The following is a 26,969-nucleotide window of genomic DNA, read 5'->3' on the forward strand; positions in this document are numbered from 1 at the left end:
TACATACGTACACATATACCTTTATATACATATATACACATACATATATGTGTATGTGTGCATACACACACACACACATACACACACACACACACACACACACACACACTTTAGCCTTTCAGACAGTAAACTAAGCCCTCCCTACTTTCATTAACAGCGATCCTTTAGCACCCTGGGGCTGTCATTGTCTAAAAACCTGACCAGTATGTCTTTGTTCGGTATGATGGTTTTTTCTTGGTTGGAGCCAGTCAAGTTCCATCCTTGCTGATATTTGGATTGGAACTTTAAACAGCTGGACTGCTGGACTGTCATGGGCAAATATTTTTTTCTCCTGAGGAAGTCCTGGACCAGGTACCCTAAATGGCAGAAATTCAATTAAACAAATATCATTTCTCTAGTCTACTAAAGAGTAATGTTGGCTTGGGAGAAGTCACACTCCCCCCCCCCAGTATCATTTTATAATGGTCAGGGGTCCCCTAAAAGAAAATGATTTTTCTGTTTTTCCTCCCTCCCCTCTCTTTCAAGGAATACCATTTTCTCTCATTGAGAAGAATTTGCTCTCTCTCTCTCTCTCTCTCTCTCTCTCTCTCTCTCTCTCTCTCTCTCTCTCTCTTTCTCCTCTCTCCTTCCTTCCTTCCTTCCTTCCTTCCTTCCTTCCTTCCTTCCTTCCTTCCTTCCTTCCTTCCTTCCTTCCTTCCTTCCTTCCTTCTTTTTTGGTGACATCCAGCTTTCTGTCACTCAGAAGTTTTGAGAACCTAGGACCATAGGAAGCTGAAGGCTATCCAGTCTGACACTCTCATACTATGCCGAGGAAACAGAGGCACAGTTTTCTTAAGCACTCACTGTCTGCGGGGCCTTGTACTAAGCACCTTACAGACATCTCATTTGATTTGGCACAAAATGTAGGGGTTATTTTTAAAAACAATAGTTTAGTTTTTTATTAATGTCTTTTGTTTTTATATCACATTTGTTTTCAATTTTATACCCCAATCCCCTGACACATATCCATGGACTATTCACTTAAAATAAAGATTAAAAAATGTCCCGCAAAGCCACCCAACCATGTCTGACAGGATAAGTCACGTTCCACTCCTGTGGGCTCCATCTTGGCAATGAACGAAGGGAAGTTCACTCTCTTGTCTCTTCCCTGAGGTCGAGCTTGGGCATTTACAATTGCTCAGTGTTCCGCTTCATTTTCTTGATCATTCCATTTACATTGTTGCAGTGAGCATGTGTTTTGTTTTCTGGCTCTGCTTCCTTCACTCTGCATCTGTTCATGTAAGTCTCCCATGCTTTTCTGAATTCTTCACATTCAGCATTTCTTTTGGTCCAGTAATTCTCGTCATTCCACTTGCTACAACTTGTTTGTCTGTTTCCAGATGATAGACACCACTTTCATGTCAAGATGAGGACTGGGTAGAAGGTGGGGCTAAAGGAAACCTGAATCCCTCCTCTGCCCCCACCATGCCTGCCATGTTTATCTGTGAGAACCTGGGTATCCATGTTCGAGTGTGACTATAAATGTCTCCTGTCTGTTTTTTTTTTTTTTTGCCTAGAATAAAGAAGTGACATGTAAACGAGAGAAGTGTCCACTGTTCTCCAAAGACTGTGCCCTGGTGGTTAAGCAGAGGGGAACCTGCTGTGAACGATGCAAAGGTGCTGCTTTTCTTGGGTCTATTTGTTTGGCCTCTGGAGTTTTTCCTCACCCTTTTCCTCCCTCAGTCCTTCTCTGCAGATGAGTTGGTGGTAGGAATTTGGGAGTGGGGACAGGGGAAGGGGGGTTTCCAACTCCAAGACTCTAATCTCTCCCTCTATAAATAACTTTGTCTTCTGTATGGCCCTTGTATTTACTTATCAGCAGCTAGTAGATAGAGCTGGACCTGGAGTCAGGAAGACCTGAGTTCAAATCTAGCCTCAGACTCTTACAAGCTGTGTTACTCCAGACAAGTCACTTACTTCAGTTTCCTCATCTGCAAAATGGGGATAGTAATAGCATCTACCTCACAGGATTTTTTTTTGGTGAGGATCAAATGGAATAATAATTGTAAAGTACTTAGTTAGCACTATGCCTGGTGTGTTGTAAGCACCATCTGAATGTTAACTGGTATAGTTATTATTATTGTTGTTGTTGTTGCACAAAGTTGCGCCTTCACCCTCTTCTCCACCTCTCCCCCAAGCATTTTCTTTGGTGACTGCTGGGGCTGTATCACTTTTATATTTATCCCCAGCATCTTGTTCACTGTCTTTCCAGGAGTAGGAGCATAGCAGATACTTCATGAATTGAACTGAACTGAATCCCCTCACTCTATCCAAACCATTCAATCATTCATTCAGTGAACACTTATAAAAGCCTACTATGTGTCAGGCACTGGGTTAAGCGCTGGGGCAAAACCAAAGATGTTTTTGCCCTCAATGCGCTTACATTCTATTGGGGAAAATGACAAGTCCATAAATAGCTAAATAAAAACTGGTATAAATTAAATAAATGCAGGATGGAGGCAAGGAGTGGGGAAAAGGGAGCCTCTCCATGATTGCTTGGTTCCTTTTCATTAACCAATACTTTCCGCCTGTCTTACCTTTACTCAAAAACTTTGGCATGGCCCCATTTCCTACCAGTATCAAAGCCAAATTCTTCTGCTTCATTCTCAAGGACTTTCATCATCTGACTCCGTTCTCTTGATGCCACCTTATTCAATACCCACCCTTTATCCTGGTCTAGGTGGCCTTCTCACTGCTTCATGTGCATGCAATGCTCATTGCCAGCCCTGAGCTTTTGTGGGTGCTCATTTCCCTTGCCTGGAATATTCTCCTAATTAATAATAATGATGATAATCATAATGATAAGCCATGATACAGTGATTTATGGTCTGCAAAGCACTTTAAATTCTTGTTCTCATTTAATCCTCATAAGAACTCTAGGAGGATTTGTCGTTATTATCCCCATTTTACAGATGAGGAAACTGAGACTGAAACAGGTTATGTGGTTTGTCTGTGGCTCACATAGCTCTTGTGCATTGGAACGAAGATATGAACTCGTGTATATCCTGATTCTAGGACTCACCCTCTCATACTACTCTTATGCTACCGAGATTTGGAGGCAGAGCTCCAGACTTGGAGGCAGAGGACTTGAATTCAAATCTTCCCTTTCACGTCCTGTGTGACTTTGAGTGAGACACTTCACTACTCTGGGGCTCAGTTTCCTCATTGATAAATGAGACAGAATAGATGGTCTCTAAGACAGAGCTAACTCTATGGTCCTTTATAATGTTGGACAGTTCATCTGCCCTCATTTTTTTTTAAATCCATAGAACAAGGGAACTGGACCAGATGACACCTAAGGTCTCTTATGGCTCTAAAGCTATCACCTTATGATCTAAAATCTTCTCATCAAAACCCAACTCTCTTGTTATTATTCAATCATTTCAGTTGTGTCTAACTCTCCGAGGCCCCATTTGGGGTTTCTTGGCAAAGATGCTGGAATGGTTTGCCATTTCCTTCTCCAGCTTATTTTACAGATAAGAAAACTGAGGCAGACAAGGTTAAGTGACTTGCTCAGGGTCACAGAGCTAGTAAATGTCTGAGACTGGATTAGAACTCAGGAAGAGGAGTCTTCTTGGCTTAAGGCCTGGCACTCTACTGCAGCACCTAGCTGCCCAAACCCAACTCAGGTGATGCTTTTTCCAGGAAGCCTCAATCTCTCCAACCCCTCATGCTATCCCCCTTCCACAGATTTTTATGGCACTTGTAGTCTGACTCACAGAAATGAACCTGAGAGGTAGGAGGGGTCTTAGTAGCCACTGAAGCCAATTCCCTTGGTTGTAGGTTGAGGAAATTGAGGAGAGATGGAGCATCTCCCCTCATCATTACCAGTGAGTTCAGTCTTCCCTAAGGAGCCCCAGGACCGTAGATCCAGACCTGGAAGGGAAGTTAGCATCTGTCCAGTCTAATTCTCTCATTTTACAGATGAAGAAAGTGAGGCTCAGAGAGGTGACAGAAATAGGTAAGGTTATACAGCAGGAGTTCTGACCTGGGACCTCTCAATCCCTAAGAGGCTTACAGATAAATTTTGGGGTATCTGTGAACTTGGATAGGAGATCCACATTACATCTTTATTTTCATGAACCCCTAACTGAAATTTAGCCCTTCTTTCAATTACTTAAAAGAGCATTATTCTGAAAAGGGCTCATGGTTTCATAAGATTGCCAAAGGGGTCCATGACACACACAAAAAAGTTCTATCACATTGGATCTTAGAGGCCACTTAATCCAACCTCCTAATTTTACAGATGAAGAAACTGAGGCTCAGGTGAATTAATTGCCCAGGATGGCAGAACCAGGATTGGAACTCAGGTTCATGACTCCAGTGTAGCCCTTTCCATAAGGCCCCTGACCAATGCTGAGATCTTAGTCTTCTGATTCACATTCCAAAGTCCATTTTCACCTCCTGCCATTGCCTGGTCTTGTCTCCTTCACTGGAGTGAATGGAAGTCTTCTCTCTCACTGGGTTATAGACTTCTCCAGCAGAGATGCTGCTGAATTCCTGGCATGGTAGGTGGAGATTGTGAAAAGGCAGGTTCAGACTTGATGATGATTGAGGCCATCCTAACAATTAGAGCTGTTTGAATGTGGAATGAATGGGCTTCCCCTGGAAGGCACTGGGCTTCCCAATCCGGAGGTCACCCTGGAGTCTGTTGAATAGGGAGTGACTCGGTCAGACCTGAGGAAGACATCTGAGTGGCGGATTGACTGGAGTGGAGAGATACTGGAAGCAGGGAGATTTACCAGCAGCTAGTATAAGAGTCCAGGAGGGGAGTGATAAGGGCCTTCACCTGGCTAGCGGCACTGTCAGAGGAGAGAAAGGGATTTATTTGAGAGATGCTGCAAAGGACAGATCACTGGTCTTGAAATCAGGGAGATCTGAGTTCAAATCCTGACTCACATCCTCGCTATTTGTGTGACCCCATCCAAATGGATGCACATTGTAGGACTTCCAAATCTATACACACTACTTCATCCTTAGGAAGGATAGTATTCACACCCATCTTTGCAGAGTCTTTGGGATAAGGCACCCTTCAGAACAGACTCCATCTTCATCCTTGACCCCCTGCCCCACAGCTTTACGTCGGGTGTTTTGTTGCTCAGTTGTCTCAGTCATGCCTGACTCTTTGTGCAACCCCATTTGGGGTTATCTTGGCAAAGATACTAGCGTGGTTTGCCATTTCCTTGTTCAGCTCACGTAGCTGATGAGGAAATGGAGACAAACAGGGTTAAGTGACTTGCCCAGGTTCACACAGTTAGTAAGTGTCTGAGGTTGGATTAGAACTCAGGAAGATGAGTCTTCCTGATTCCCAGCCCAGTGCTCCATGCACTAAGCCACCATAAGATTTCAGTGCAACCCCCCAATCACTCCAGCATTGCTCTTGGTCCTGGGGATAGGAAGACAATAAATAACATAGCCCCTTGCCCTCAAGGAGCTTATGGTCTATTGGGAGCATCTAACATGTCCAAATCATGAAAACCCCCTGAGCCTCAGTTTCCTCATCTGGAAAATAAGGCAATCTTTTGGACCAATTGCTCTATGGTAGTTGGATGGATTTATTGAACTGCACTCTCTCAAAGTCTGAAAATTGTTTATATCAGTTCATGGATGTGAATGAGATTATGGCAGCCAGCTCTGTCTGTGCTCTCTGCTTGGGCTATCATTCTATCAAATGAGATATTTGTAAAGCTCTGGCACATAGCAGGAACTCAGTAAATACACGTTCCCTTCTCCTATTCGTAGCTTTCCAGCAAATCTGTTTTCTTCTGATCATCCCTTAGACCTTAGGATCCTTTAGCTTCCTTTGCGTGGCTTCAAAGCTTTCCTCCAGATTATTTCTGAATGCTCTGTTTTCTGGGGTCGTGGAAACAGGGAAAGAATGCTGGGCTCTAATTTGGGAGCAGGAGGAATCCATTCAAATACTGAATCAGACACTCTGTGATCACAGGCAACCTATTTTACCTATCTGAGCCTCAGTTTTGCTCATTTGTAAAATGGGTATAATAATACTCACAGCATGTACCTCATGGGGCTGTTGTGAGTGTCAGATGAGACAATCACACAATGTGTTCTGCATTCCTTAAAGTGTCAGGTAGATGTGAGGTGTAGTTATTCTTGCTGTCCCTCTCTTCATTTCACCTTGTCCCAACGACTTGATCATCCCATCTCCAAGCAATTTCCCAGTTCACATTCTGTGCCTTGAGTGCTGCCCTGGCTGGCCCTTTTTCCTGCTCTCTCTTGCTCTCCTTCCCTATCATTTTGTAGCTTTTCCTTCCCATCATTCTCCATAGAAATTAGCATAAAAACGAGGTTTAAGATTAGATCGCTTGTTATTTTAAGAAAGATTTTCTTTCTCCCTGAAAAATCATCATTTTAATTTCATTTTCAAAAGGTTTAACATTAGAAATGGATATGGTTTTATAAGTGGAAATGGCATTAGAGAAGATGTATTATCATCTGCCTTGTGCTACCCCATGAGGACCATGGGGATCTTTCTGATTTGCTCCTGAAACCTCTTATAATGTTGTCTTCCTTTACTAGAATGCAAGCTTCTTGAGGGAAGGGACTGAATGACTTTTCTATTTCTATTGCCAGTACCTATTACGATGCCTGGTACATGGTCAGTGCCTAATGAAGGCCTTCCTTCCTTCCTTCCTTCCTTCCTTCCTTCCTTCCTTCCTTCCCTCCTTCCTTCCTTTCCTTCCCTCCCTCCCTCCCTCCCTCCCTCCCTTCCTCCCTCCCTCCCTCCCCCCTCCTCCCTTCCTTCCTTCCTTCCTTCCTTCCTTCCTTCCTTCCTTCCTTCTTCCTTCCTTCCTCTTCCTTCCTTCCTCCTTCTCCTTCCTCCCTCCCTCCCTCCTCCCTCCCTCCTCCCTCCCTTCCTTCCTCCCTCCTTCCTTCCTTCCTTCCTTCCTTCCTTCCTTCCTTCCTTCCTTCCTTCCTTCCTTCCTTCCTTCCTTCCTTCCTTCCTTCCTTCCTTCCTCTCTCCCTCTCTAATTCCTTTGCTGCTTTCCTTTCCTTTCTTTCCCTTCTCTTCACTTCCCTTCCTTTCCCCTTCTTTCCTTCCTTTCTTCCTCTCTCTCCCAACTTTCATCCTCCTTCCCTTTCCTTCTCTTCTCTTCCCTTTCTTTTCTTCCTTTCCTTTATAAAAGCTATTGAAAACCATGCTGTCAAGAAAAAAAAAGTTTAATGGCATTTCTCCCTGACTCTTTCTTTCCCTGTTTACAACTGATAAGCAAATTTAGCTGTCATAAAATACACGGATGGTCTGGCTTCGGATTTAGTGTTTAACTCTCAGGAACTGTTTTAAAATCTGGCATGTGCCAAACACTGTGCTATGTGCTGGGGACACAAGAGAAAAGTAAGACAATCCCCACTCTCAAGAAGCCCACATTCTAATGGGGGAAGACAGCATAGAGAGGAGGGTTCAGCTGCAGGGCCAATGGAAAGGCCCATTGGTCCTTAGGGTGAAATGTTGTGCACAGGGACCATAATAATAACAATACTTACAGTGATAATGATGATGATGAAGATGATGAAGCTTTGTCATGTTTTCTTCTTCCTGCCTTTTACCTTGCTGTAGCATGCTGTGTTCCACCACACAGTCCTATATAGCAGCAAATGAGTCTTCCACAAATCTCTTAATTTTGTGAGAACGGGTCGTTCTCATGGCCAGCATCAGCATGAGTATTTTGGACAGTCCCCTCCTGTGTTGGGTGGTCAACTCCAACAAATTAGAGGGGAGAAGAGGCTTGGCAGGTTTTTTATCAACATTATCCTCCTCCTCCTCCTTGTCATCATCATCCTCATCATCCTCATCATTCCCATCCAAATAGCTTTTTAAATCTTCATTCACAACAGCCCTCTGTGTAAGTAGTGTAGGAATCACCTCCCTGAGAGGCAGTGTGGTCAAGAGGCTGGACAGCTGCCCTTGAAACCAAGAGGGCTTGCACTCAAGTCCTATCTCTGGCACATACTGTCTGTGTGACCTCAGATAAGTCACCTAACCCCTCAGAGCTCTGGACAACCAGGGCTAGAAGCTGCTGAGGCAGTGATGGACGACCAATGTTGGTAGAAGGAGTTTCCTATACTAGCGATTTAATAAATCGAGTCTCTCTTCTCCTATGCCCATTTTACAGATGAGTAATTGAAGATCTGAGAGGTTCAGTTTTGGAATTTAGAACCAAACCCAGTCTTTCCTTACTTCAAGTCAAGAGCTCTTCCACCGCCTCTTACGTGCACCATTAGTGATGCTGACTCTTGTCCCCCAGGACACCTGCTTTGCAAAGACCATATTTTTCTGGGTCTAGGCTGAAATGAAATACATGATGCCTTATAAATCAGCATCAATATATCACTAGTTCATATTATTATTGTTACTGTTATTGTTGTTATTATTATTTTCTAGTTAACAATCATCTCCTCTCCTTTATCTTCTGCAGTGTGCTGGACTCAGTTGATTGTTAAATTTGCAGTGTGACCATTTACACATCAGAAATCAGCAAATACTGCAAATCAGGGCTTGATTCATTGATTTGTTGGTTATCTCTAGACTTAACAGAGGGTGGGAGAAAGTGTTAATAATGCAAATTAAACTTAAAAAAGTGTCCTGCATATAATCCCCCCTTCCCAGAGAGTGGTTGCTGAGCGTTTTCAGCACCCCCTGCTTGTCTCCTAGCTTTTTAAAATCTTTTCCCCAGTTTCTATGGCTATTTCCTCCATGACAACATCAGAGGGAACATGAAAAGCTGCGTAGTGTATTGGAAGGTCTACTGGACAGAGTGCTAGAAGACTGGCTAGTCCTGAGTGCAACACTTACTTAGTAGTTGCGCAATTGCCAGTATCTCTTTGATCCTCGTTCTGTTTGCCTGTAAAATGGGCATGACAATACTCGTGCTATGCACCTCACAGGGTTGTTGGTAAGAAAGAACTTCAAAGACCCAAAAGGGGCTAGAAGAATGCAGGCAATGAGAGTCATCACCTATTATTAGAATCACAGACTTTGGACTCATTTAGTCTAGTCCTCTGATTCACAGATGAAGACACTGAGGTAGAGAATTTAAATGACTTGCTCAAGGTCACACCGGGCACGGCTAGGATTTGAATCCAGAGACTCTGACTCTAAAACTGATGCTGCTTCCTTTACAACTTTATATGTGGCCTCCAAATATGCACCAAATCAATAAAAAATGCAAGTAAACCATTTCATAAGCCCTCAAGTGAGAGATGAATGTCAGAAATTATTTTTGTTATTAAAATGACAAGGTACTTGGTGCAGTGGGAAGATTGTAGACTCTGAAGTCAGAAGCACAGGGTCCAAATGCTGCCTATGATGCTTACTACCTGAGTAAACTGGGTCGAGTCCCTATGCCTCAGTTTTCCTGTTTGTAAAATGGGGGAGGATTGAACCAGATGATCTATAAGGTTTTTTTCTCGCTCTTTATCTATGATCCTTAGCTTGGTTTCTCTCCCTGGTCCATGGTTGTCTGAACCACAAGTAGCACGTACAAATTGCTTGCAAAGAGAATTCTGGGCAAGTTTGTTTAATTGTGTGCCCCCAGCTCGGGTCAGATTGTCCTTGCCTCTGCCTTCCCTTGTGGGGAGCTTCCTCCTCATTCTTTTTCTCCCCTTTAATTAAGCCAACAAGACTGTGGAAACAAAAGAGAAAACTTATACGTGACCTGTTGCTCCTCCCCTCCTCTTGCCCCATGCATACAGAAAAATTAAAGTTGTTTTTTCCAAGCACGCCATTCTGAAGGCACGCCGTGCCTTTGGAATTCTTCCTAGTCTTGTAACAGTTAAAAGCTAACCTTTTGCCTGCACGGAATAATAACTGGGTAAAAGATCGCTCTCATTAAAGAAAAAAACACCCATATTGTATGATGAAAACCCATGAGCTCATTGGGAGCGCTGCTGCAGACTTGGCCGCTCGTCTAGGTTTCCTTGGACGGAGGATCCTCGTTTAATTTGGGGCTCTCTCATGAACAATAACTTATTTGTTATCTCAGTGTTTGTTGTTGGTGAATAACAAATGGGGAAGGTGTGTTTCATGACTTTATAGGCCACATTCTGCCCTCTCCTGAACAGAAATCAGCCACCATTTGCTACAAGAACTCAGTTAGGAAAGATGGCGAGAGAATGCTTTTGCTTCACTTGGTCTGGTTTGTTTTCTATGGTCTTCTCTTTTATTTCCATGTGCAAAGTATCTTTTGTTCTCCTCTACTTTGTGATGTGGTTTGCCTTTTCATATTTGAAAAAACTTTGACATAAAGGAGCCTTGGGGAAAATATAAAGAAAAATATAATTTTTTTTTCAAATTTATTGCCCAAGTTGAGCCATGTATTATGCTTAGGGAATTTCCAACAAAACTAGAGCCCCCATCTGTACAAACCTATTGACTAAAGAGCAGGCAGGGAACAAATATGTAAATCTATTAAGTTGTGAGATTAAAAGTCAGGAACCTCTTTTGTTTATGTTTTAAGGAATAGGATTTCAGAACAGACAGTGAAGAGTGGTAACTTCTGAGCTATCTTGTATTACCCTAATGGAAAATCTGATTTTACTTATATTTGTTATTTAATCTGGGATTAGAGCATGTGTAGAAATGAATGCAAACTACTTAAGGGTCACCTTAATGGAGTTCCCATTGTTTAGAGGAACTCTGAAAGCAGTAGTCTCTGTTTCTGTCCATTTGAACATGCTTAATAACTGAACATATTTTACTATAGGCAATGTTTCATAAAATCTCTTCTCTGTATACAATGTAGGTTATTATATTTGCACATTCCACTCCAAGGCTTTTGTTGTTTGTTATTAAGCATCTTAAAGCAAATCATTTATGTAATGTTGAACTTAGAATGAAGAAACACCTACTTAGCATGAGTACTAGTTATATCAGGATAAATTGTGATATTTCTGTGATGAATACTGTTACCAATATGAGATTATAGTCAATACTTATTGCCTATAATATGTGACCCTTGAAAGTTGAATTTACCCGAAGCTCTGATTATTGGAACTTGCTATTTAAGACTTTAAAGGACTGTTAACTGATATTATTCTGAGTCCAACTCCAGGTATGATCATCAAGAAATGCTATTGATCCAATGATCTATGAGCCAGCAACCCTATCAGACAGGTGGACTTCTCATGGGAAAGGTTAGGAGAATGACTATTGTCATGGGCTGAGGTAAGATTCTCCTGACTCAATTTCTCCAGTATGACATTTCCCCTTGAAAATATCCCACCTGGCTGACTTTAAGCCTGGCTGAATGCAAATTAGCCATCTATATAACTCTTGCCTGGAATTGACATTAAAATCAGGGAGCACTTTTTCTTCTGTCCCTATTCTTTTATGGCAAATATCTATAATCATGTCAGATAATCAGTATGAACACAGTATTAAACCTTTACCTTGTAGACTGATACTGGAGCACAGGCAGAAGATTTGAGCCATTTTGGCCTAGAATTTTAGTCTTTTATATTCCAAACAACTAACTAATTAAATATTTAATCTTGACATCTATTGCTAGCTATATATTCCTATGTAAGTTAGGGTTCTTTAATTGCTCACAATGGTTTGGGGATAATTAGGCAAATGATGCACAGGCTTGTGAGACCAGGATAGGATTTTGTTACTTAGTGAATATCATAACTGTCTCAGTACAATTAGTTGTCTTAGAAGAAGAATGACTTGTGGTCTGCCTTGTAAATGCCTTAAAGAGACATTAACTTTTGTTAGGGGCAATTCATTTGAACATGGCTAAAAGTTGAAAATGCTATGTTATAAATAACTTATTTGATATGCACTGCTTTAAAATCGATTACCCAATGTATTTATATATACCATCCCTAAACCTTTTGTTACAGTTGAAGTTAATCTGGCAACTTTTAAATGAATTCAATTGTGTAATAGAGTCCATCTTCTTATAAAGAATGTTCTGTTATTAATTCTTTAGTGGAATCTCATCCTCCTAATGAGGGAATGAATAATGCCAAGTAGAAAAATTGGGTCCTAATTTTTTGTTAATATTTGAGTTTCTGAGATATATCAACATGACAATTGGCCAACCCAAAATTGTAAATTCCATCCTCTAAAAGGTTCCAAATTTGATTTTATAATAATAGAGACATGAGGGTTGAGTTAACTTTCATTATCTGACCTGGTTAGTGGCAAAGAAAATTTAAATTTGTATTAAGATCAACTTTGTAGGAAATTTTTAGCAGAGAGGAGAATTTCTACAAGTGGCCTGAGCTGGAGAAGAACTGCTCTGAGACCATACCTGAACCACAGGACTGCCTCAGATGGTGTCCCAAGGATGAAGCATTTGTAATATCAGTTAGTGATTCATTGAGGAAACTTAATATCTCAATTAAAATCAAATGAGGGAATGTGAGGAATGAATATTTCTCTTATATTTAATAACTCATTATTGTATTAGGGCCAAGGTTTTTTTCCCCTTTTCTACTTCCTCATCTAGAAACCAACTAGTGTAGGAAATCTTCCTTAGAGATTTACTGAGGCCAAAATCTAATCAGATAGTAAAAGAAATTCTAAATTTAGGCTAATAGGTACATTCCTGCTCATTGTGTTTGCACAGACAGGTCTGGGGAAATATTGATTCTCCTCATTGTCAAGATGGGTGTTATGGAAATTGATGTCTCTTTGACCAAGCTTTGAGTGACCTAAGTCACATACCCCAAGATAGCCCACTTCCCTTTTGAGTAACCCATCAGAGTTGAGTAGGCACCCCTTAGGAACACCTCCTCTTCGAAGGGCATATAAACTGTTACCCTACCACTATTAGGGGTCTTTGGTCTAAAAGAGATGACCAAATGACCATCCTTTTATTTATTTATTAATGACCTGCTGGCTTTATTAATAAAATGATTAAATCACCTAGAAAAGAAGAGCAGGCAGAACATTGATGATGGTAATATATGATATTGAACAGGGATTGGGGGAAGGAGGGATTTAAAATGTTTTTTTTGTTTTGTTTTGTTTTTGTTTTTTGCTGAGAAATGAGCACTGGCTTAGGAGTCAGAACACTTGGGTTCAAATTCTGCCTCTGAAACGTACTGACTGCATGACCTTAGACAAGTCATCTTCTTTGAGCCTTAGGTTCCTCAACTATAAAGTGAGGGGGTTGGACTCCATGACCTTGAGACCCAGTATGCTTCTAAATCACTCAGACCGTAGTTAAAAAGTTCCATAGAATCTGATAATCCCAGGATCAGATTGGAAGGGACCTCACTGTGATAGAGAAGAGTGATGGATTTGGAATCTGGAACCAGGTTCAAATCCTGACTCTATTGTGACTTTTGCCAGATTGTTATACTTTTAGGCCCAGTTTCAACATCTAAATGAGCACATTAAATCTCTCCTAACTTTAAGTCTGTGATCCCATTATCTTCAGGCGTCTAATACGTACCTGGTTAAGAATCTCTTCTACTACTTCTCAGGACCTCAGAGTTAGAAGGGACCCCAGAGTCCACAAGTCCAACCTGTGGCCCCCAAAGCATCCTCCTCCTTAGCTTACCCAATAAGTCATCCAGCCTTTGCTAAAAGACTTGCAATGATAGCATGCTGAGTCAGCTCATTCTACTTTTGGACAAGTATAATTGTTACCCCATTTTTCCTTTGCATCAAGACTAAATTTGCATCATTGTAATGGTCACCCATTGGTCCTTGCTGTGACCTCCAGAGCCAAGCAGAATGCCAAATCCCATTTCCCCCATCTGGGAAAGCCCATCTCTCATGCCCCCCTTTTCTTGGCTTTGACTCCTATACTGCCCCTATGGTGTGTATGGTAGGGTGGCCATAGTATGTGGAAGGGAGAAGGAGAGGAGAGTTTTACCATTCCTGTCTCTCTGTAACTCTAGGATAAAGAATCTTGTTTAACCTCTTTGAGACTGAAAGAATGAATTAACCCAAAGGGCTAAATTCTCTGTGATGTTGCAATGCAACTTTTTGGTTCTGACTCTGCCAACAATTAATGCAGGTCTTGGATCTACCCCCTACAAAATGATGGTGTGCCCTGATGTCCTCCCTCTCCTCCTGGACCCCATCCCTATCTTTCCTTTTATGTCACATGGTCACATCCTCTGGAGGCTCCACATGACTTACCTTATGGGCAAGTAGAGGAGGTGACTGCTTTCACTAGTGAGCATTTTCCTTTCTTCTGCTCCAGTAAATTCATGAGACTCTTACTGATCACTAGATCTTACCCTTAGGAAGCTCACAACTCTATGAGATGTTAAAATGCAAATGCAGGTGGGGGGGTGGTGGTGGTTATACCTTAATCCTTTACACCTTAGTGTGAACCAGTTTTGGAGAGGACTGAGAAATAGATAGTACTAGACTCTTTGGGAAAGTGGTTGGGGGAGGGGGAGATCCAGCTGGAGAAGCAAAGAGGTACAGAATGGTTTACTTCACCAGTGTGCCTGTGCTTGGTCCAGAGTATGATGCCACACTTAGAGAGCCCACAGATATTTTAAAAATATCTCCAGGGGTTGGAGAATTGCTTGTTGGGTGGGCATCCCCAGCTGAGAATTCAGGAGGCAATGGGTATTTCCTCTTGAATTTCCTCTTTTGAAAACCTCAAGCTGGAGGGTTCTTAGAGGCTTTCAAAGTCTCTTTTAGTTCTAAACCTAGTCCAATACCTTCACTTTACAGATAAAGAAACTGAGACCCAGGGAGGTGAAATCATTCTGAGGCAGTTAGATGGTGAAATGGATAGCACATTAGACCTAGACTCAGGAAGACCAGAGTTGAGATCTGGCCTCAGTCACTGTGTAACCCTTGACTAGTTACTTAATTAATGCCTGCCTCAGTTTCCTCATCTGTAAAATTGAGATAATAGTAGCACTTACTTCCCGGGGTTGTTGAAAGGATCAAATGAGATATTTGTATAGCATCATACAAGAGTTATTGTTGTTATTATTATTAATCATTATTATCCAAGGTTATACAAGGAAATAATAGAGCCAGTTTTGCCCCAGAGTCTTCTGGTGGTAGTTTTATATGCATTTTGCTAAAGGTCAGAGTATGAACTCATCTATTCTATAAAATTAATTGACTCTAAGCATTTTGGAGGGGGTGGTTTTCTCTCAAGAAAAAACAAGACTATTTTTCAGGTGGGATTTGATTTATGAGGTTTTTTTTTTCCTTCTCAACTGGAAAAGAGTATATAAGAAGTATAATTTCCTAAGCTCCTTCCCCGTAAACTCAACCAGGATATTTTGGCATTGAAATGCACATGGCTCTGGTTTAAGTGGACTTTGCTAATATCAAAACCATATTTTAGGGAAATCTAGTCTTGCTAAGCCCATTGCTGAAATTCAAAACTGACATCGACTTTGAGCCAAATGGGTGGAGTCCATTGCTTTGGTTTTGCATTCGTTTCGGGCTGTGTTGTAGATCATCAGTTGATCAGCAAGCCTCAATGAAGTGCATACTATGTGCCAGGTGCTGGGCTTAGTGCCAGGCGTGCAGAGAAAGGCAGAATCAGTCCCTGCCCTCAAGAAGCTCACAGTCAAACGGGGAGGTGACGAACGAACAGCTGTGCATATACAAGATAGAGACCGTGGAGCGGACTGAGGGCTCTGAGGGGACCAGTGTACCCCATCTGGCTATGGACAGGGCACTTCCTGTCTCTGTGCTCTTGCAGGAAGCTCTCCAATCCTGGATGCTATCAAGAAGGTGCTCATCAGCACCGGGAGAGAGACTTTCCTCATCTGGGAGTTCCTCATACCAATGACACCCCAAGTCCTGAGTCTGCCCCCCTTCTTATTGTACAGGACTCTGTAGGATAATGTAAAGGGTGTAAGAGACCTGTGAGTCTGCTGACCTGATGTCTTAGTTTTACCCCCTAACTTGGGGGTGCCTCACGGCTCCATTTAAAGACCCAGAATGGCTGAGGTGGCTGCTTCTCCCCAGCGTGGCCCCAGACTGTGATTGTGAGTGTGGCCTGGCTCCCTCCCCCAAGCGAGGCTCACTCAGCCAGGGTGTCCTGGGAATAGAGTTTGCAGCTGGAGCACGGTTTGGGTCCCCTTCCCTTCCAGGAGTTTAGCCTGATGAACGACTTGTGTGAACAGCTGCAGCGGGGCCCTGACAGCTAGTCTGGCCTTAGGAAGCTCTTTGCCCAGGGAAGTAGACACGTGAGCATATAATCTATGTTTATATATACATAGATCAACTATATTCATGATAAGTATTATTTTGCATTTTTGAGTAAATGAGTATTTTCTCATCTCATTCCCATTTATTCATTTCTCACATGATATGATTATCTCTACAGAGGCATATATGAGAAGCAGCATGGTGTAACAGGCGTACAAATTCAACTTTTCTGTAGTGTGGCTAGGCAGCTACTTGGCTCAGTGAATAAACTGCTAGGCTTATAGTTAGGAAGACCTGAATTCAAATCTGGCCTCAGACACTTAACAAGCTGTGTGATCTTGGATAAGTCACTCAATCCCTATTTGCCTGAGCTTCTTTAACTTTAATTTTAAAATGAAGATGACAGCATCTTCCTCTAGAGTTGTTGGGAGGATCAAATGAGATAATATTTTAGAGCATTTAGCATAGCTCCTGGCAAGTAGGAGGTGCCATATAAATGCTTATTCCCTCTTCCTTTCCTGTAGCATCCCCTCAGGGCTACTACCTGTATGTAGAACACATAGGTTGGATCCGTTTTTGGGGAATGATAAATTTTCTAGGTGTAACATACTGTGGGGATTCTCACTCTTAAAACTATAGTCTATGTGCCCTCACTGGTGTGTTTACTTTTATTCTAATCAGACAGAATACACAGTTAGGTCAAGGCAAAGGCATTTACTGAAATGGCGTAGCACGAACAGCAGTAAAACAAGAACAAAAACAAATCCACAGCATAATTGGAAAAAAAAAAACCTGACACCCATAGACTATATTAGTGAGAAAAGGCCTGGTTCAATTCTTGCTTCTGACACATCGATTTGATGACCCTAGGCAAGTAATTTTGCCTCTCAGTGCCCTAAACAGCCACGACTACAAAGTTGTATCAGTGGAGGAATTTGCTCCCTGCGTGTTCCCTGTCTTAATGAAATCACAGGTCTGGAACCCTGCTCTAAACAAGAAGGGCTGACATATTCTTTCAAATCTAGACATTTCTCTCTATGTGTATCTATAACTCTACCTTACAGATCTCATCATTATTGTCAGTGTCATTAACTCATTTCTCAGGTTTTGCCCAGAAAACAACCTCTTGTAGGGGCTTAGCGGGGTAGGAGGGTGGGTAGGTGGGTAGATCATGTGCATTAGTTCCTTCCTTTAAGAGAAACGGTGCTGTTCTGGTGCTGTGTATTTATCCCAGTGACTCTTCTGCTATAGGCCCCTAAAAGGTGGTTGGTTCCTTTAAAGGCTGTGGAGATGGTGATATGTTAATAAAGAGTGGGTGGGGTAGCCCTGGAATGGCTATAAACAGTATTAGTCTATTGACTTGGTATTTGCTTATTTGTCCCAGAGGAGACTAATTGTCTAGTAGCCCATGCATTATAAGGGTCTGAGATGTTTGTGTGCAGACATGTTTAGGTATCTCCCTGGCCAGTTTTCAAATTAATGAGTTAGCCTAGAGATATAGGCAACCTCCGAGCTGTACCTGGAGCAGAATCCAGGTTACCTTTCAAAGTCTGGATTACATTCTTGGAAATTTGGATGGGACGAGGAGGGAGTTGGTGTGAGGGATTGAAGCTGTGGAGCCTGGGCCTGCCCTCCTGCCCCTCAGCTCTGGAATCTTGTTACAGCATAGTCCTTCTATGTATCTGGTTTCATGGGAATAGTACGGTGTGTATGCAGAGCCCTAGCTCAGTAGATGAATAAGGTGACTGTGTGGGTGACTCGAAGAAAATGAATAGCTCTCTGGGCCAAGCATAGCACCCAACTTCTTGTCATGTATTGCCAGCTCCCTGTTGGGTGGAAATGACTCAGAGAAAAAAAAGAAATAAGCAGCTCTTATCTATCGATCTATTGACCGATTGATCTATCGATCTATATCTATAAATCACATATTTAGATACATGGATCTATCTATCCATAGATATATGTCCATATATCTATATCTATAAATAGGGCATAGTGGATAGAGATATGACTGGAGTCAAGAAGCCCCTCATGACTCACGTCCTACATATGACAACTACTGTCTGTGAGACCTCAGCAAGCCAGGTAACTTCTCAGGGCCCCAGGCAATTGGATCTGTATGGGTGTAGGGTGTAACCTGTCTAGGAAGTTCCTTGTGCCAATGATGTCAAATTAAAATAGAAATGGGGCCTACTGAGCCATGCTTAAGGATCCCTGGGGCTGCCTACTGACATAGCTTTAAAATGTAATCTTATCTATGGTTTATCGTATTTTAATTTATTTTGTTAGTTATTTCTAATTGCATTTTAATCTGGTTTGGGTCACATGTGACAGTGTTGTGGGTCGTCCCTGGCATGGCTGACACCTCTGCTCTATACCAGTGAAATCACTTGCCTAGCTCACATGCAGTGGCTGTCATTTTTATAGCTCTTGAGGGTTTGCAAAGCATTTACAAATATGTCATTGCATCCTCATAACAACCCTGGGATGTAGGCAGCTTTTACTATCTCCATTTTGTAGATGAGGAAATCGAGGCAAAGGTTAGGTGACTTCCTTGGGTTCACACAGCTACTAAGTGTCTGAGGTAGGATTTGAATTCATGTCTTCCTGATTCCAGGTCTAGCGCTCTATGCACTGAGCTACCTAGCCACTTCACATAATTGTGTATATGTCTATACCCTGTATATGTATATATGTGCTTGTGTGTATGTGTATATAATATTTAAATATAGGTGTGTGAACATGTATATGTGCATATGTGCTCGTGTATATATGTATATAATATTTATAAATATAGGCATGCACGAACATGTGTGTGCACATGTGCTTGTGTGTATAGGTAGATATCTATAAATATATGCATGTGTGAACATGTGTGTGCACATATGTGTTTGTGTGTATGTGTAGATTATATCTAAATAGAGGCATTGTGAACATGTGTATGCACATGTGCTTGTGTGTATACGTAGATGATATCTATAAATGTAGGCATGTGTGAGCATGTATTGTGCATGGATACATGTCTATCTCTACTTGTATACACACATGCATACATATACACATGTTCACACACATATGCACACATCTAAACACATACCTCTCTCTGGTAGGGTTCTTGAAAACTTTTTTCTCCTCAAGTTACCTTTTAGAAACAAAACCAAATAAAGGAAGGAGAATGTAAGCAACAGGAAAGCCTGCCTCGACTGGCTCAAGGCAGGCAATGCATGGTTAGCCTCAAAAACAGGAAAGCCAGGGAATTCCCCCAAGAAGCTGCCTCATTAACCTCTCCCACCTCGGAGCAGTGCATGGGAGGAAGCTCTCCTCCCCTCTTCCCTCTTCCCCTTTCACACTTACACTTATCCAGCCCAGAAAAGCAGGTCCTACCAAAGCATTAATGGGTTCCTTCCAGGCAGGGCTCCTTTTGGGCACAGTCCCCTTGAGCTGTCTGATAAAGCCTACAGGCACCTTCTCACAATCATGTTTGCTTTGGTTTTTTTTAATCATAATTGAAGGAAATGCTAAATTTCATTTCGAGGTCATTAACAATAAAGATACAAATTCCTCCTCTTCCAAGCAAATGGACCCTCTGAAGTCACCTTCGGACTTCAGGTAAAGAAACCCTATTCTAGAGGGTCTTGTCCTAAGGTCTGGAACTTTGACCAATTTTATTTTCTTTTTAGAGTGAATAGAAAAAACAAACTTTTTTTTTGAAGGGGGAAGTGAGAAGAAAAGCTTAGTTTAAGAAGTTTTCCCTCAGATGTCTGAAGTAACACTATCGGTGACCACTTGGCAGGAGGTCCTGAGGGGAGACCTTGAGCCTTTGAATGGGTCACTTAGTCAAGAGCTTCCTGCAGTCCAGCTTTTAAACCCGTTCCAGGCTGATGAGATGCAGAAGAGGATTCTGGAAACCCAGTGCAGTGTGAGGAATGGGGGGGGCAGGAGGGGGTTGTCCAGGACTCAAGAGCAAGGTTGGGAACACTTCCAGTTCTAGAACTCATCCAACAGTCAAGGAAATCTTTGAAATGAGCATGGGATGGGTTCCAGAGAAGGTGTGCTCTAAGTCCAAAGGGTGTTCAGAGAATCTGGTTTTCCTGCAGAAAATGATGGTATAAGAGAATGTTATGTACTTGATTAATGGCTAACTTTTTAAGGAGGGGCGTTGGTCTAGTGGAAAGAAAGCTGGATTTAAAGGTGCAGAGATAGCCTGGGGGTAATGGACTTGATATCAGGAAGACCCGAGTTCCAATCCTGCCTGTGTGGTTCTGACCAAGTCCTTCATCTTCTGTGCCTCAGTTTCTTTCTCTGTAAAATAGAGATAATAAGAGCATTTACCTTCCAGGGCCGTTGTGATACTCAAGCACAAAACATCTTGCCAGCCTTACAATGTGCTGTAAATGTGAGCTGTTAGAAGGTGGAAGAGGTTGGAAAAAAGAATTGGAAGCAGATGCCCCCTGTAAGGGGCAGCGTGAGTTGACAAAAAGGCTGTAATGAGCTGATTGGCTTGGCATGAAAATGTAAATTAAGTTAGAAGGGCTGAAGTAAGGCCTGCCCCAGACCCCCAGCCTACTAACGATGTCAGTTCATTGAAAAGGGGGCATTCGATAGGAGAACGTTCCAGGGGAGAGTTGGTTTCATGGGACCAGTGTTGTTAACAGAGTGGTTGAAATATGCTGGAAGGGGCTTCTACTGTTTCGAGGTGAGGTTGCATCATGTCGTATTTGTCATGTTCAAGGTCGGGGCAGCCTGATTCAGAGCATGCTGGTAGTATTTATCAATTCATCAGTCAAGCATTTTAAAAACACCTACTTTGTGCTGGGCATTGGGCTGGGCACTTGGAAAGCAAAGACACCACGTTGTCTGCCCTCCGGTAGGTCCAATTCTTGGGGAGGGGGCAACTTTGACCAGAAGAAAATTTACCAAGCTATCGATGGACACTCTGTGGCTCTGGCCTCTGATGCTTCAAGTTGCTTGTAGGAGGTTGAGAGAGCGGCTTCTCCCGGACTGCAGCTGCCTTATCCAGAAAACGAAGGGGTTGGATTAGACAACATCTGGGCTCCCTTCTAGCTCTCCAGCTAAAATCAGATGGCCCTAAGTAAATGTAAAACATATATAAAGGCAATATACAGCAAATTGGGGTGGGGTCCTGAGAGCTTTATAAAGGGACAAGGTGGAAACATGTGATGAGCATGTGACTCTCCATGGTACAGTGGAAGGACTTCTGGGTTTGGAATCTGAGGACCGCGCTGTTACCTGAGTTATCTTAGGCAGGTCACTTAATTTATTTCCCTCCTCTGGAAAATGGGTGGGCTGGGCTAGATGGCCCGTGAAGTAACTTCTGGCTCTTGAGATATGATCCTATGAAAAATGATAACAAAACAATCAAAGCTGAACGCTGTGATTTATAAAGACCAACCTTGGCTCCAAAGAAGAGATAAACAATGTGCCTCCCTTCTGTCTTTACAGAGGTGGGGAGCTATGGGTTTGGAACACTGAATATACTGTGCGTCAGGCTTTTTGAGATATCGGTTAGTTTTGCTGCATGGTTTTTCCTCTTCCGTATTTTATTTCTCCTTAAAAGGGAGAGGGGAGGGATGCATTGAGAATTGTTGATGATGTATAAACAAAAGATGGCAGCTAGGCGGTTCAGTGGATAAAACACCAGGCCTAGAGTCAGGAAGACCTGAGTTCAAATTTGGCTTCAGACACTAGCTGTGCTACCCTGGGCAAGTCACTTAACACTGCTTGTCTCTTGCGTAAAATGAGCTGGAGAAGGAAATGGCAAACCACTCCAGTATCTTTGCCAAGACAACCCGAAAGGGAGTCACAAAGAGTCAGACGTGACTGAATGGCATAAATGAAACGTCCATTAATTTTTCACGAAGGGTTTGGACTAGATAACCTCTAAGGGCCCTTCTAGCTGTAGATCTATGATCTACAATCTATGGCATCATTGACAGAAATCTGAATTGTCTGGTGCTGGCTGGGATTTATTCAATGGAAGAGCATCCCACATTTTGAAAAGCCTGGTTTGTTCTTCATTCCTATGGTCATTTGCATATGCATAGCAGCTTAATTGGGTCTAATTTAATTTCCTCTGCTTTGCCTGCTTCGCTAAATTCAAAGTCCCACAATCTGGAATCCATTTCCTACTCCCTTCCTCACACTTGTAGATCTCCTGTACGTGCGAACTTTCAGATGTCATTGACTCCTTTCTCCTTTCTTAAGGAAAAGATGTGTGTATATTAGGGTGGGGGGTAGGAAAGGAGCTGGAGGGGGGAGCATTTATTTGTCAACTATTCTAATCACTCTTTGAATCATGCTAATAACCAGCTACTGTGCCGCTGTTGCTGTATCAGGATCTGTGCATTCACCCTTAGAGGAAGCTCTCCCTGGCTTCTCCTCCCAATGCAGATTTTCCTGCAGTTTCTAGTCCTAGAGAGTGTCTGGGGCCACGTGGCACCCGCAGGTGAGACAACTCCTCTGGTGGCCCTGGGCTACTTAGCTACGAGGCAGGACTTGGGAAGGCAAGGTCCTGCTCTCATTAAGCCTCCAGCCTCTGGTCTGTAACAGGTGACACCTGGGGAGTCGATTCACTTCTCAGACCTCGGCACTTTTCTAGGATTGTTAGTTCTTAGAATAGAATAGAAATAGAAATTAAATAGAAAAATAAGGCTTGAGGCAAGTTGCTTAAGCTCCCAATGCTCTCAGTGACTCTAAGATGCAGAACAGGTGCAGATCTGCTTTGGTGGAGGGAGTTCCTTCCCCTGGGAGTTCCATCTATGTTGAAATCAATTTTTAAAAAAATTGTGCATTTCAAATAGATCATGAATTAAAATATTTAACACTCTAATCCTAACAGCTAACTGAGAAAAACAAAAACAAACCACACTCGGCTCCCCTGTTAAAAAAACAAAAAACTGTCAACATTCGTGATGATCTGGCAGGTGGCCAAGAAGAGGACACAATTATTTCCATGCCAGGATACCTTGGTTTAGAGAAGGGAGAACAACAGTAAGGGCAGGCACATACATACTGCCTGATTGGGGTGAAACACACAAACTTGGTGTTTTCTGAAAAAGTGATGTAAAATTTTAGGTCAGAGACCTTGGGGTTCAAATCCTACCCCTAACTTTTATTACCTTGATGAGTTACTTCAACTCTGTCTCAATGTTCTGAATATACAAAATGGGGGGAGGGGGAGGAGTGAGAAGGACTGTGAGGCCCTTCCCGGATCCTGAAATCTCCCCATGACTTCACATGGCATCTCACGGTCATATCCCTACTAATTTCACTTGTAAACAATCATAGACACGTGTGTCTTAGTGTATGTATTTTAGAATTCCCACAAGGGCACACACCCAGGCTGGCCAGACTGATTCTCCATGTCACAGATGAATATCTTTTCATTACTTTTATCACCACATGTTTAGCTCAATCAACTTTTCCATCCCAGTGCGTCAGAAAGAGCCTTCACCTTGTTGAAAACGGGCTTGTGTTGGCAAGACATTCTTGAACTTCATCTGATAGGTCTGTTTATTTGTCTGGGATTTTCTTCCTGGAAGATGAATTCATCAAAAACTACACAAAGTGTGGTTTGCAACTGTTTTCTTTTTCTTGGTGTTTATTTTAATGCTAATGATACACCTTTTCTGAATAGAAAAAAAAATAAGAAAAAAAATATATGTTTAGGTATATACATATGTGTATATATGCACAAATAGTTTCTTTATACATATATTAAAAGTAAAATAAAAATAAAATATTTATATCTATTAAAACAACCACAGCATATGTATGCATATATATGTGTATATACACACATACATATGTATATGTATAAGTGTATACTTATATACATCTATATACACACACCCATGAATGTATGAATATATGATTATATATGTGTGTATATATACATACATACAGAGAGAAAGAGAGAGAGAGAGAGAGAGAGAGAGAGAGAGAGAGAGAGAGAGAGAGAGAGAGAGAGTGTTTATCTAGGGTCTGAATATATAATGTATTTGTCTAATCCATTCTCTTGAGACTGAAGGAAATGGCTTGTCTATAAAATTCCCATTACCTGAAAGTAAGCACAACTTCCTGCAGAATTCATGGTTGATACTGTCTAGTTGAGTAATAAAGGCCTGTATTTAATGAACTCCTAAGGACACCATTTAAGCCCCAGGACTGCTAGTCAAGTTTTCTTTTTATCCTTTTGATTACATTGCCATATGCTTATGTTTGGGGGGTGGGGGTGGAGGGGGAGAGGGAGTAGTTCATTAAAAAAACACACACACACACACAATTCTATTGGACTGGAGTAATTTGTAGCTTATTGACTACGTTCAGAGGCTTGGCTTTCCCTTATCATGTTGCCAGGAGGCAATGAATAGTGGCAGAAATGTTTGTTCTGTTTCCCTGTATTGTAGAGCAATGAACCAACTTCAAAGCTTCCTAAATTCAGCTTAATTTGGTTAAGTATTATAGTTTGCATTTTATCTAAAAATTTAAAAATAAAAAGAAGAAACCAGTAACCAGTACTTTGGGAAGAAGGTGGTTTAAATGGCTTTTGGAAATAAAAAGCAAGCCACTGAAAACTAACTTTATTTTTCATTAAGAAAATGTTCGCACAGCATGAGGAGAAAGGGACGAAGAGAAATTCCAAATGAAATTCTCATTTCTAACATGTTTCCAAGGGCCTAGAATATTCTTGGACTTGTCTACTTTTTATTCCTTTCTAGCTCTCAGACCTCATCTGGTGACCCAGAGGAGATCCTATTGGCTATTTTATGGTATTGACACTTTTGGTTGTGGTTACCCTAAGCCAGCTATGAAATTAGAACTCAAATTAGATCAAAAATTAGACATTGGATCAAAAAGGAATCACACAGTGAACTTGGAAACAATGTACTGGTATATATCATCTACCATGGAGAGGCAGTTCTGCTGCTCAGTCTGAAGGTACAAGGAGCAATGGAAAGAGATGAGTAGGATGGCGAGAGGGTGTGGGATGGCAGAGATCCGATAAATTTGACAACAAGAATATAATTTTTGAAGGACTAAAGGATTTTAACCTCCAATAGAATTTTATTCTTTCATTACAATTTTGACCTTTACCAAAGTCCTAGCCTGGTATTTCATCATGGCATAAAGATTTTCCTGGGTTCTTGGAGTCTATGATACCAGCATAGCATAAATAACTTCTGTCAGTCCTACCAAGCTAGAAAGATTTCAGCAACCTGACATTAACATTATAGAACTCTGTTATCTACCTGGTGGAACATATCTAGGATGTGACAGGGACCCTCCAAAGACTTGTCAGTGAATGACCATTATCTACTTTGGGTGTTTCATGTTAGTATCAAATGGTATTGTCCAAATTAATCTAGAAAATATTGCTAAGGATTTCTGAAGTCCTAACCAAGAAGCAAAAGTCCCTGGGGTAAAGTTGATGGTAGTGCAAACAAAGGTCTCACCAAGAAAAGTGAAAGTGGAAGTTAAGAAAATGGCCTCTAGTCATGGCATTTGGAGTTCTGTAATATAGCTTAAATTATTGAAAGGATGTGCTCTTTACTAGGAATAGCAGATACTTTACAAGGTCTGCTTAAACCAAAAAAAAAACAAGCAATGCATTTACTTGGAGTCTTATAAATTTAATCAAAAGGGCTTTAAATTGAAAAGGAAGAGGAGGAAAAATCATCTACACATGCATACCTACATGCATACACACAGAAAGTTACTCTTTTTTCCTCCCTCCCACAAAAAAAAAAGCTGCAGTGCAAGAAGAAAAGTAGTGGAAAACCTCAATAAATTATCTGCAAATGAAAATATTTTTAACCTTTTCTTTACCAATGCTTTTCCCTTTAATTATCACTATCATTTCTAAGACTATGCTAAAAAACAGTGGTAACGATAGCGAGTCTTGTTTTACCCTTTTTCAGACAGAGAGATTCTACAATTTCATCATTACAACTAATGCTTGGTCTTCTCATTCCTATACCCATTGCAGCGTTTAAAAAAGACAAATGATGTATTTTGTGAAATGCTTTTTTTGGATATTTATTGATATTTTAATGGCAAGAACATTGCATTTGAAATCAGATGACCTGGGCTAATATTCCCACCCTGCTACATACTACCTATATCACCTTGGGAAGCCACTTATTTTCCCTGGGACTTAATTTCCTTACCTTAAAAATAAGGATGTTGATGAGGATGAGCTTGTAAGACTGATGGGTTCATAAGGAAGATGAGCTCTAGGTTTCCATAAGTATGACATAATGTTTATTATTCTTATTGCTAGCGTAATTGCTGTGATTTGTTATGGTAATTATTTTCCTAATACTGAACTGTTTTAAACTTCTGGTGTTAATCCAATTTGATCCTGATGATTTTTGTTGTATTTATCAGTATCATTTAACATTTTACATTCATATTCATTAATGATATTAATCAATAGTATTCTTTTTCTCTACATTTGCTTCATAAAAAGGATTTGGTAGAGTGCTATCTTTCTATATTTTTGAAAACAGCTTATGTAGTTCAATAATTGCTTTTGCTTTAAATATTTAAGAGAATTTACTTGTGAATCTCTCTTGACCCTATGGGTTTTAAATATAAATACACACACACACACATACATACATACATATATATATATACACACACACACACACACACACACACACACACACACACATATAGATGTTTATGAATGACTTATTAAATTTTTCTTTCTGATAGTTATATCTTTAGGTTATCTCATTTTTATAAATGTTGTGTTTTAACATTCTTGTAGATATTCAACTATTTC

The 26,969-nt window shown here is 41.3% G+C and overlaps 1 protein-coding gene across 3 annotated transcripts in view; it reads left to right on the forward strand.

Annotated features, from left to right (window-relative positions):
- BMPER (BMP binding endothelial regulator) overlaps positions 1-26,969 on the forward strand; it is a 291,522-nt gene that overhangs the window by 46,088 nt on the left and 218,465 nt on the right. For 2 of the 3 annotated variants that reach the window (XM_020969089.2, XM_020969086.2), the window contains exon 3: positions 1,557-1,656. The exons of the other annotated variant lie outside the window; for it this stretch is intronic. In XM_020969089.2, coding sequence (XP_020824748.1) covers positions 1,557-1,656 — 100 coding nt within the window. The remainder of the gene's footprint in view (positions 1-1,556; positions 1,657-26,969) is intronic. 3 annotated transcript variants of the gene reach the window in all.

The sequence above is a fragment of the Phascolarctos cinereus genome, unplaced genomic scaffold, assembly GCF_003287225.1.
Source record: "Phascolarctos cinereus isolate Bilbo 61053 unplaced genomic scaffold, phaCin_HiC Scaffold_4;HRSCAF=312, whole genome shotgun sequence".
NCBI lineage: Eukaryota > Metazoa > Chordata > Mammalia > Diprotodontia > Phascolarctidae > Phascolarctos > Phascolarctos cinereus.